At 43.4% G+C, this 11,399-nt stretch overlaps 1 protein-coding gene across 1 annotated transcript in view; it reads right to left on the minus strand.

Moving 5' to 3' along the window:
• pgbd5 (piggyBac transposable element derived 5) overlaps window positions 1-11,399 on the minus strand; it is a 30,062-nt gene that overhangs the window by 15,856 nt on the left and 2,807 nt on the right. The window contains exon 2 of the mRNA XM_084075567.1: window positions 6,175-6,605. Coding sequence (XP_083931693.1) covers window positions 6,175-6,605 — 431 coding nt within the window. The remainder of the gene's footprint in view (window positions 1-6,174; window positions 6,606-11,399) is intronic.

Here is an 11,399-nt window from a genome sequence, read left to right on the forward strand (position 1 = left end):
GAGGTAGTATCGGGTCCGATTGCTGCGCACTCGGGAACGGAACGCTGCAATGTGAATCCATCCATACCAACAGAAGGAAGTCCTCTTCCTTTTACATATTTTTTATAACTACAAATTATTTTACATGGGTTATACCTTCTCATAATTCTACTTGAATGTTAACAAGAAATAATAATCCCGCTACTGTTTGAGTAGCACAAGCCGTGGAAAAAACATAAACAAAAAACACCTGCCGCTAGGATAAATATAATAAGGATTAGACCGTGACGTCACTGCTAAAATACCAAGGATGCGTCCGTGACGTCACTATCATATTAAAATCTCTCAAGAACAGATTCTGCACTGCGTTGGAATCTGTCTTGAAGGTTCGTCAGAACGTGTACACACTGTGTGGGAGTGGGCGTGGCTTCAGAGGCCGCGCTTTATCCAATCAAATGTAGTGGGCGGGATTCACGTGTCCGTCATCCTTCCCGACTCGAAACTTAAACCGAAACTAATTTAACAATAGTGTCCGCGGAGCAGACAACCACGGAAAGATATTCACATTTGAACTTACTCTTTCATCATAGAAACAAGTGGGCTTATAACCAAAACCATCCATGTTCTCTGGGAGAAGTGGTGTTAGTGTTCCGTGTAGAAATGTTATCTAGTCGGAATGAAAACGCAAGCTCACTACCGGAAGTGGAGCGGTGAAGGCAGACTTAAACCCTGTTTCCTTGCGCACATGTGCTGCGTCGCCATTGTCCCAGAGTCACACTCAGGAGGAAGAACAGCAGAGGTCGCTGTTTTTCCTTATCAGTGTGTCTCTGGGTTCCGAGATTGCTATCATATGAACAGAGACGACGTTACATTTCGAAGTTTCAAAGACCAGCGCGCACACAATGCTTTGGTTGTGTATTGTTGTTCTGTTGTTATTATAACTCAAGACAACGTCAGGAACACAGTCAAACTTTATTATTCACTCACACTCTGACAAGTGACTCTTCATCTGTGAATGACATTCTCTATCTCCCAAAGCCCCATAGTCCACAGCGCCCCCATGAGGCACATAAGTACCATTACTGTTGAATGAAGTGTACTCGGGTGCGGAAGAATCTTGGCCAATATGTGAATGAAATATGGAGATATAAGGTTTCTGCCCGACAACAACGATATTCGATTTACTATTCACAACCACCCTGCTCAGTATTTGGGGTAGAATCTGGACTCAACCAGTGTTGCCATGTTTACTTATTATAAGTGGCTTTGGACTTGTTTGTCTGTTAAGTAGCTTGTAAATATTGGTAGTTGCCGGTTGCGGTCTTTTGGGCTTGTTTCTAAAGTGTAGTTGATTCTTGGGGCTTGCTCCATAATGTCCTAAAAAAATTATGTGAAGGACCCCCAAACTAATATGTATTTGGCCGTGGACCCCCATCTGAAAATATTCTTTAGCAAATATTCACAACGCTCTGCGATGCGACACGTTGTGTGCTTGTAGATTGGCTATTTTCAAATAGCCAATGTATATAGGTTTAAATGCTCATGTGACCTAGTCGCTTCTTTTGGGCTTGTTTTAATAGACCTGGTTGCTTATTTCTCTCGCAAAATCTGACAACACTGTCTGCAACTGTTGCAGACAGTGAGTTATACTTGATATCCTGTTCTGTGTCTGACTTCCTCTCACTGTCACACACCACACACCTTACAAACAAATCATGTTTCAAGGATGGTGTGGGCAATGCCAGCTCGGTTTTGTATTTTCCATACAGACTAGCTGGCATACATATACAATACTGCACAGTAAAATACGTAAGGGATAACATGTACTCTTTCTGAGTTAAATGAACATTTCTGATTGTAAAGTCCAATAGAAAACACACACACATACGCATACATGCAATAACCATAAATACGTTTATATGTTTAGATACCTACATAACTACAAATGCAGGTGCATACAGAACACACGCACGCACGCGCACTCTCTCGCACGCTCTCGCACTCTCTCTGTGGTGCATGTGGTCCATGTCATCTGCTTGCAATACACCTAGCCTGTTGCATTTCCCAGACAATTTCCACTCATGCTTTGAAGTGCATGGTCAATATTTGCATTTCAAATGATTACCGGCTCTCCCTTCCTCGTTCGCCATCCCATAGCAGCCTCCTCTCCTCTCTCCTCATCATTATTTGACTAGAGTTTACCCGAGGCTATACTGTAAAGGCAACTTATTACAACTTCAAATGGCTGAAAACAAAAAACAGTACTCATAATAACATAATGGGACTTTTTACAATTGCAATATGATATGGCAATTGTAAAAAGCCAAAAATATAGCCCATATATGGTTGGTCTCACTGTATGTGCTATCCTTGCTGGGACAGAATGAGTGTACAAGCAAAATGGCTGCTGTATGCATGTGTTTTATTTGGGATGGTATTGGGCTCAGTTTTTCTTTTAAAGAACTATAATACACAATATAGCTGCAAGCAGCGATAATACGGGGCCAGTGAATGGAGAGAGAGAGAGAGAGAGAGAGAGAGAGAGAGAGAGAGAGACATGGAAACAATAGATTGATGAGAGAGAGAGATGGAAACAGAATGGTTTGATTGGACATCTCAACCTATTGCCATTAACAGGATTCGAACTCTCAACCTTCAGACTAATAGGCTGCAACACTACCTATAGTGCTATAGCTTTGTCCAGGCTGATATTGTCTGTTGAAGATCATAAACTCTTGCCTTCTTTCATGAACCAAGCCCCTGTTTCACTAACACTAAGATCACTCGTTCACAAACCATATGCCAATGAAGAAATTGTACATCTCCTCAGAACCAAAACTAGTGAAAGTAGCCGATCTACAAGCTCACAAACCATGAAAAGTTGTGAGATTGTAGATCAGCTATTTTCAGAATGAAGTATGTCATACATTGAAAAAACGTACTCTCAAATAAGCATTTCAGGTTATCTTTACCATTTGCACATATATTCATTGATACAGTCATGTTGTTTGCAATTCAACTTAAATTGAGTCTGCATCAAGTGAGGCTTGAACTGGCGACCTTGCAATTGTGAGGCATTCATTTAAGGGAGACGCCATTGGACCAACAGACAAGAAACTGTGAAAAAGGAGATCAGACAGATGATACAGTTTCACGCAAATAGCTGAAAAATCCTGGGTGTAAGTGTTTTTCAAACTGCTCAAAATTGCAGACAATCTAAGGGCGGAGCTTACTGGTCAAAGCGATAGATGTGTTCCTCATGAGTCAAGGCACAAGTGTAAGCAAGTTTCACGACTTTCGGCCAAACGAGGCATGACTTTTGCCTGTTTAAAGTTTGCATTTTCAAAAAATTGCTATAGCGCCCCCTTTGGCCAATTGGAGTGAGATTGGTTTCAGTGATATTTGGAATGACTCTCTACATCACTGCAACGTTTCAAAGAAATGTGAGTCTTGCATGTATGAGTTAGGGGCAGATGAATAATTTTCATAAAACTGCAATAGTTAAAATCTATTTCCTCCTGGGATTTTTGAGTAATCTGCACGAAACATTTTACACATGAACATAGGACCTTTGCCGACAAAACAAAAGCGGCGGATTTTCCATAAGTGAAAAAATGCAGAAGTTAGGAGCCAATGACTGTTTTTCATATAATTCAAAATGGTGGGAGATCTAAAGGTCAGAGGTCAAAAGTCAGACCACGAAAGTTGTCGGGCATGAAGAGACGCATGTGTGTATCGAAGTTTCATGGTTGTAGGTCAAACAGGGCATGAGTTGTACCTGTTCAAAGTTGGCACTTTCAATTGAGTGCTATAGCGCCACCCTTTGACGAATGAGTGTGAGAATTATTTCTCGGTAGTTTTTCATGAGCATCTACCATATGGCCGAGTTTCGTAAAAAGCGTATGCACGGTTAAGCCAGAACTGGCAAAAACAAGTATTTTTCAAACTGCTCAAAATTGCGGAAAATCTAAGGGCGGAGCTTAATGGTCAAATCGATACGTGTGTTCCTCATGAGTCAAGGCACATGTGTAAGCAAGTTTCACGACTTTCGGCCAAACGAGGCATGACTTAAGCCTGTTTAAAGTCTGCCTTTTCAAAAAATTGCTATAGCGCCCCCTTTTGGCCAATTGGAGTAAGATTGGTTTCAGTGATATTTGGAATGACCCTGTACCTTTCTGCAAAGTTTCAAAGAAATGTGAGTCTGCATGTATGTTTTAGGCACAGATGAATAATTTTCATAAAACTGTAATAGTTAAAATCTATAGAATCCTGGGATTTTGGAGCAATCTGCACGAAACGTTTAACACTTGAACTTTGGACCTCTGCCTACAAAAAATTCCAACGGATTTTCCATAAGTGAAAAAATGCAGAAGTTAGGAGCCAATGACTGTTTTTCATATAATTCAAAATGGTGGGAGATCTAAAGGTCAGACGTCAAAAGTCAGAGGGTGAAAGTTGTTCAGCATGAGGAGACGCATATGTGTATCCAAGTTTCATGGCTGTAGGTCAAACAGGGCATGAGTTGTACCTGTTCAAAGTTGCCATTTTCAATTGAGTGCTATAGCGCCACCTTTGGACGAAAGATTGTGAGAATTATTTCTTGATAGTTTTTCATGACCATCTACCATATGGCCGAGTTTCGTAAAAAGCGACTGCACGGTTCAGCCAGAACTGCGAAAAGTGGCAGAAGAAGAAAAAGAAGAAGAAGTGACAGAATACTGCCAATAACAAAACAGGTCCAGAGCTGAGCTCTGGCCCCGTAATTAACAAATATGATGTATCACTGTTTATCACTCAACAGTATACCCGGTATAGAATGTTGAATATTAGCTAGTATCTAAATTAGGTCCCATTTGCACACACATGCAGACCCACAGGTAGATATATCAAACATACACGCTGAGGAAGGCCTGAGGTCCGGTTTATGAGCTGCTGTTGGGGGCGATAAGACCTTAAATAAACAAGATCCAAAATGGATGAAAGTGAGTGCTGGTATTCCTTTCTAAGATATATCAAACATACCTGGGAATTCTCTAACTAACTCTCTAACTTTTCCTCTCTAGAAGTACATGGTTCTGTGTTGCCTCCGTTCTTCATTCCTTCATTCTCTCCTTCCCATCTTCATTAAATGAAGATGAAGATAAATGATTAAGAAATCAAGGAATCAAGGATCAAGGAAGTACAAATGTTCATTTGTTCGTTCATTTATTACTTTCATTCTTCCTTAATTCCAACCTTCCTGGATAAACCTCTAGAGACTCCATTCTCAGCCTAGATATAGACTACAGATAAACTGACTCCGGGCCAATGTCTGTGGTACAGCAGTTTCAATCTGTGATTTGCTGGTCCCTGGCACAGAAACCTAGCCTAACAGATAAACCCATCTGGCCTAGATACACACATACTGAGCCACTTCTGAAACAAACACACATACACACACAAGTCTGAGACAGCCTGCCTGGCTTGCCCTCATTCTTTGGGCAGACGGTGTGTACAGTATTGAGGCAACTTCTTCCATGACTTCACAGTGAAAGACATTCATTTGCATTTCTAACAATATCTATGCATGTCATTATAGGGAAAGGGTTAGGGTTAAAAATGATATTTTTCCCCCCAAAATAGCAGATCTACAAGCGCATTGTGCGCTTGTAGATTGGCTATTTTCGCTGTGCGACATTGAAGTATGAAATAGGGCTTAAGTTCACCTACTATCAGATAGGACATTTCTAACTGACTTGCCCTACTACATACAGTACATCCTACTATAAGTCTACAAAGCTCTGTAGTGGTGAGGTGGTGAGGCCAAAATGTGTTCTGCCCGGTTCTCCTCAGTGGCTGGAGCAATTGATCTGAATTTGCACACAGCCATTGACATTACCATGTGCACGGAACAGCGAAGCCCGTTTTTCGATTTCACCAAATCTCAGCTGTTTATTAGCGTTTTTGTGTAAAAGAATGTCGCCATGGTTACGGCTGCCCAGCTGTGGGATGGCCCAGCGAGCTATGGGACGAACTTTCTCCCGGGTTGCAAGATCATGTGCGCATATCCCCCCACGGGTATGGACTAGTACATAATAATCGTTAGCAGAGATAGGAAATGTCAGTTACAATGCGCTACCACCTAAAAGTTAAAATAAGCAACATGGGTACTACACACAAGCCCACCAGGCACCCACCCACAAACACTGAACCAACCTGTGTCTGAGACGGTCTGAAGGTGCAGCTGAACGACTGCTGCAGTGAGTCCAGGAAGGGCTGGATCTTGTAGAGGCCCTGGTTGCTGCCCTGCGAAGGCCGAAATGCCACGATGTGGAAGTACTTGAGGATCTTCTCAAAGCGTGTCTGGCTCATCTTCAGGGCGATGCTGCGGTTGCTGAAGAAGCCCGAGCTCCAAATGCTGAGCACCGACTCGCAGCGGTGCACACTGGTCGACGTGACAAAGCCCAGGAAGGCCTTCATCTCCTGGGCCGTGACGGGGCGCCAGCCCTCGTCAGAGCCGAAACGCTCCTGGAACTTCTTGGCATACATGTTGGTCTGGGTGACCATGTTCTGGATGCAGTTGTCCGGCACGAAGAGCTGGAAGAAGTCCATGGCAGTGGCCGTAGCGGGCATCTTCTGGGTGGGACCTGGATGCCACCACAGAGAGGGAGAGGGATCAAAGGATTGATTAGGAATGGGTGAGATAGAGAGTAGAGAGTAGAGAGTAGAGAGTAGAGAGTAGAGCGTAGAGAGTAGAGAGAGAATAATATGGATCAACTCTGGCATTCTATTTCAACAAGTTGTCTTACCTTGTCTAAAGGCCTGTCTGTACCTTCCTCGAATCATAAATTATTCAGCCATTCGGCAAATATTGCCTGGTAATGCCTCGCACTGAAAGCTGTCAATTATGTGACTGTGTGAGTCACCATGACATTTATTTGTGCTCTCTAACAAGGCCCTTGTCAATGTCGGGTGTGCGGTGCACACAAGACATTGTCTCGAGACGTCTCGGCCTTGAAGGTGGGATAGCAGTGGAATGTGAGAGTTACTAAAGGCAGTCAATCACTGGAACATGAAATATGTATGCACGTGTCAGATGCAGAATGCACACACGCATGCATGCCATGCACACAAACAGCAGTTTGTGTAATTCAGCAGTGTCTTTCACTTACTGAATAGTTAAGAATTGTGTGACAAATTTGTCAGTGACAAATTATACACGACATCACAGTACAGCGTGCATGTGTGTCCCATGCCACGGGCAGCAGTTCAAACATTTTATCCAACATGACAGCCATCATACTGCCATTTACACAGTCAGCATGACATTTCTATGCTTGGGGAAATGTTTCAATGTCTGGTTGCTTTAGCATTGTGCCAAGCGATGATGCTAAAACCGTCCAAGTCAAAATATCATGTAGGCCTACAATTTGTGTGTGAACCCCTGAGTGAATATAACTGTATACTGTAGTGTAGAACATCAGTCACTGTAGCACCAGTTGATGGTACTGTGTGGACAATTAAACAGCCAATTAGGGTGCATTGTCATAAACTAAATGTTGGTTGTGAGACGTTCATCAACATCTTAGGAGAGAACCAGTTGTGAAATCTGAATGTAAACTGGAACTGGACTCAAGGAACAGTCATGCTACATGGTCAGTTTATCAGCTCTCCTTCCAACATGTTCTTTCTTTCCTTAATGCATACTGTCTGTCCCCCAGGAATAGTCTTCTATTTTTAATTTTTTAAAAGAACTTAGTTCAACATAATTTCTCCTTCCAACCGAAAATATGGCATTGTTTCAATGCCTTAGTTGTTTTTCACTTGGGTGCCACAATCAATAATACACAATGCATCAGTAAAAGCCTGATTTATGCCGTGGTGACAAAGCGATGAGTGACATGTTGCTCAGCAGAAACAACAAAAGCCATGATGTGTTTTCTCTGGTAAAGCAGTGAGGGTTTTTATTCTCTCTGATGGTTGGCAGTAAGATGGTTTCTGGACAACAGGCAGAACAACTCCGGGCTCAATTAAGCATCACTATCTAATTATCCCTGGAAAACATGGTACCAGGTCTCTCTCTCTCTCTCTCTCTCTCTCTCTCTCTCTCTCTCTCTCTCTCTCTGTTTCCCTCTCTGTCTCTTTTTTTCTATATCTGTTAATCTCTCTATTTTTCAACATTTCCCTCTCTCTGGTCAGCTGCAATGAAAGTAGGTAATTTTCACACTAATCACTTGTTGTGGGGTCAAGATAACAATGCGTGGCTGGGGATTGTACACCATTAAAAGCCAGCGTTGCAGAGGAGGGGCTCTAAACTGTCAGGGAAAGAAGACAAAAGACAGAGAGAGACGGGCAGGCAGACCCACACAGCCGACACGCGTCGACTCAGCAGAGGACAACAGCCTACGGCGTGCCTGGAAATCCACTGATTTGCATGCCATTAGACTTGAAAGCCAAATGTAAAATCCAGCGTGACTTCCATCGGATAAGCTACTTGTAGATAGGAACATCAGACAAGCTGAGGCAATGAAAAGTCCACGAAAGCAAAACTAAGCGGCGTTGCCAAAAATAGAATATCATTTTAACACAAAATGGAACAGGACCGCTCCAAATTCTCTTACATACTGTACTTCCCCACCAGCTATTTCATAGCCAATATTATGCCTTCTGGTAGAAATAGCTTTTGGTTTTCTTTTCCACAATTCTGCCATGAAGCTGTTACTGTGAGTGTGTGTTCATCATATCTGTATTAAAATGGTGTGGGGGCTGTGTTAATAAACAAATTCAAGTAATACATTCATTTCCTCTGTTCCCCATGAGTCTGAGTGACTTGTATGGTGTAACATGTATATATATTTAGGGTGGGCAAGCCCTGTGCACAGTCAAAACGTGGCACAGGACAGGTTGAAACAGAGATTGGAGAACCAAAGCATTAACATAATGTATCCTGCAGTTTCATGATATTACCAAGGAGGATATCTGAAGATATCTATTTTTTTCTACACTTTGCAAATTTTATTTTTGAAGACCAGGCTATGTATTGGATTGAGAAAGGTAAGTGGAATGCCATACGATGCTACACAGGTGCTTTCCCAACCCCCGAGTATGACTAAAGAGCAGCAGCAACACAGTTGTCACACTAGCTGTTTGAAGCGACAGCCTGTAGTGTACATGTACATAAAGGTAACATTGTGAGAAAGAGACACTGACAGGAAGAGAGAGGCAGACAGATAGCGACAGACCGAGACAGATTGACAGAGACACCCAGCCGAAACATACAGTTCTCAGTGGTACCCAGCCAGCATTGTGAATAAACTGCGCTATAATTCCCTGGCCTTCAGCTTATTCATTGTGATAAGGTGGTTATATAATTGGAGCAGTGGATATGCTTTATAATCCTCAGTCTAGTCCTTGCATTGTGGGAGAAGCAATCAACCCAATTTAGTTTAAGACCAAGTCTGCTTGTAAACCACAGGTATGGGGGCGCCCAGTGGCCGAGTGGTTAGGAAGCATGCTGCAATTGCCGCACAGGCTCTGGTGCCCCGGTTCGATTCCTGGGCTGGGCAGGCCATTTTCTGCGTGTCACTGCTCTGTCTCCCTGTTTCTTGTCTATCTCCATTGTCACTGTCAGCAAAGGCTAAGAAAACACAGTTATGGCTTGCTAAAAAGTCCCATTTAGAACTCAACCTGCGTTTCTCTGTGGGCAGCACTCAACTGAGAGAAGCTGAAAACTGAATTTTGCCAGTGGGATGAAATAGGTCTAATTACTATTATTATAATTAGTCTATTATAAGGAAGAGGAAGGGGATTTGTAGATGTTGTTGTTGGGATAAACATAATCTGAGTTCCCAGATGTTTTCGCCAGCTCTCGCATACAAACGGGAGGGGCGAGGAAACTTCTGGGCCAGAGCCCTTGTATTTGTGGGCGGGATGTAATTTACGCTCAGAATTTGAGTGGACACGCCTCTTACCGGTCTGAGAGCTGTGCAACTCGTCTAAACAGTCCGACGAGAGGCAAACAGCAGTACACAACAATGGCGGCCGCAATATCTCACGGAGAAATTGCTTCCCGTCGCACCAATTTACATGCGACACCCACTGCATGTGGATCCCGCCCCCTTTTCTTCATTGGCTGTTGATTTCAATCAGAACGCAGTGGCCCCTGCAGCCCCTGCTGTCCAGGCTCTGAGGCGAGGTCTCCCAGACTAGGATAAACAAGCCCAAAATCTGAGATGACCTGGTGGGTCAGTCCTTGGTGTCCTAATTACATATTAGTAAAACACTGGGTTTTAATCTAGCACATGACGCCATGTTGCATGTCACCCCCATTTCTTTCCTGCTTCTCTCAACTGTCCTGTCTAATAAAGCTGAAACAACTTAAACCCTATAGCCTATACTTAGTTGACCTGTGTCCCCCAGGGCTCTATACTAGGTCCGCTCCTTATTTCACTCTACCATCAAATCACAACGCACCACGTTGCGACGCGCTGCCCCAGAATTGAAACGCTAGGGTTTAAGTGATTATGGTGTACATACAACTGTACGGAGTTCCCAGATTTAGATCCATTCTGACGGTGGCTGATGGTCTATGTACAGGGCATGTGTTCTCCTGGGAGCGAAGCTGTCACATCAAGCCTGCACTGTCAGCTATGCCACCGTCTGACAGACAGTCAGATCAGACATGTTCACAGACAGATGGACAGACGAACTAGCCTGGTAGACCATCCCGGTCGCGGAATTCACATTTCATTTGATTTCAGCAAATGAAATGTGAATTCCAGGCTACAGATGAACGGGCATAGACAGACAGGCAAGAAGGCTGGCAGGAACACCATGGAGGCACTCAGACCAAGAAACAAGACACTAAAATGTCACTAGTTGTGAGCCATTAGTAAATAACTCAATTAGTTCATTCCTGTCCAGTAGCTTTACCTAAAACAATGGAATAAAAAGAGAACTGAAGAGTACGTAGATACAGAGGAAGTCAGGGAAAACCTATACTGTAACATTGCCTCCTAAAATTAGATCTGGCCCGTACTGTTTGTCTTTGGTTACTTGCCTGCCTGGCAGCCTTCTTACTATCCAACCAGCCAACACTTAATCATCCCAACCCTGTCGCAGTACAGGACCCCACCCACCTTGGCCATGCTTGTGCAGCAGACTTGCTGCAATTTAACAAAATACGCCTGTCATAAAAGTCCTCCCTCTCTCTTTCTCTCTACATACACACACACACACACACACGCACACGCACACACACACGCACACGCACACACACACACACACACACACACACACACACACACACACACACACACACACACACACACACACACATGCTAGCACACATACTGTATGTATGCACAACGCACACATACAGTACACATGTGCACATACTGTGTACAGTACATGAACACACATGCAGCTTCCTAGCTTAAGTC

The sequence above is a fragment of the Gymnoscopelus microlampas genome (assembly GCF_963454915.1).
Source record: "Gymnoscopelus microlampas genome assembly, chromosome: 13".
In the NCBI taxonomy this organism is placed as follows: Eukaryota; Metazoa; Chordata; class Actinopteri; order Myctophiformes; family Myctophidae; genus Gymnoscopelus; species Gymnoscopelus microlampas.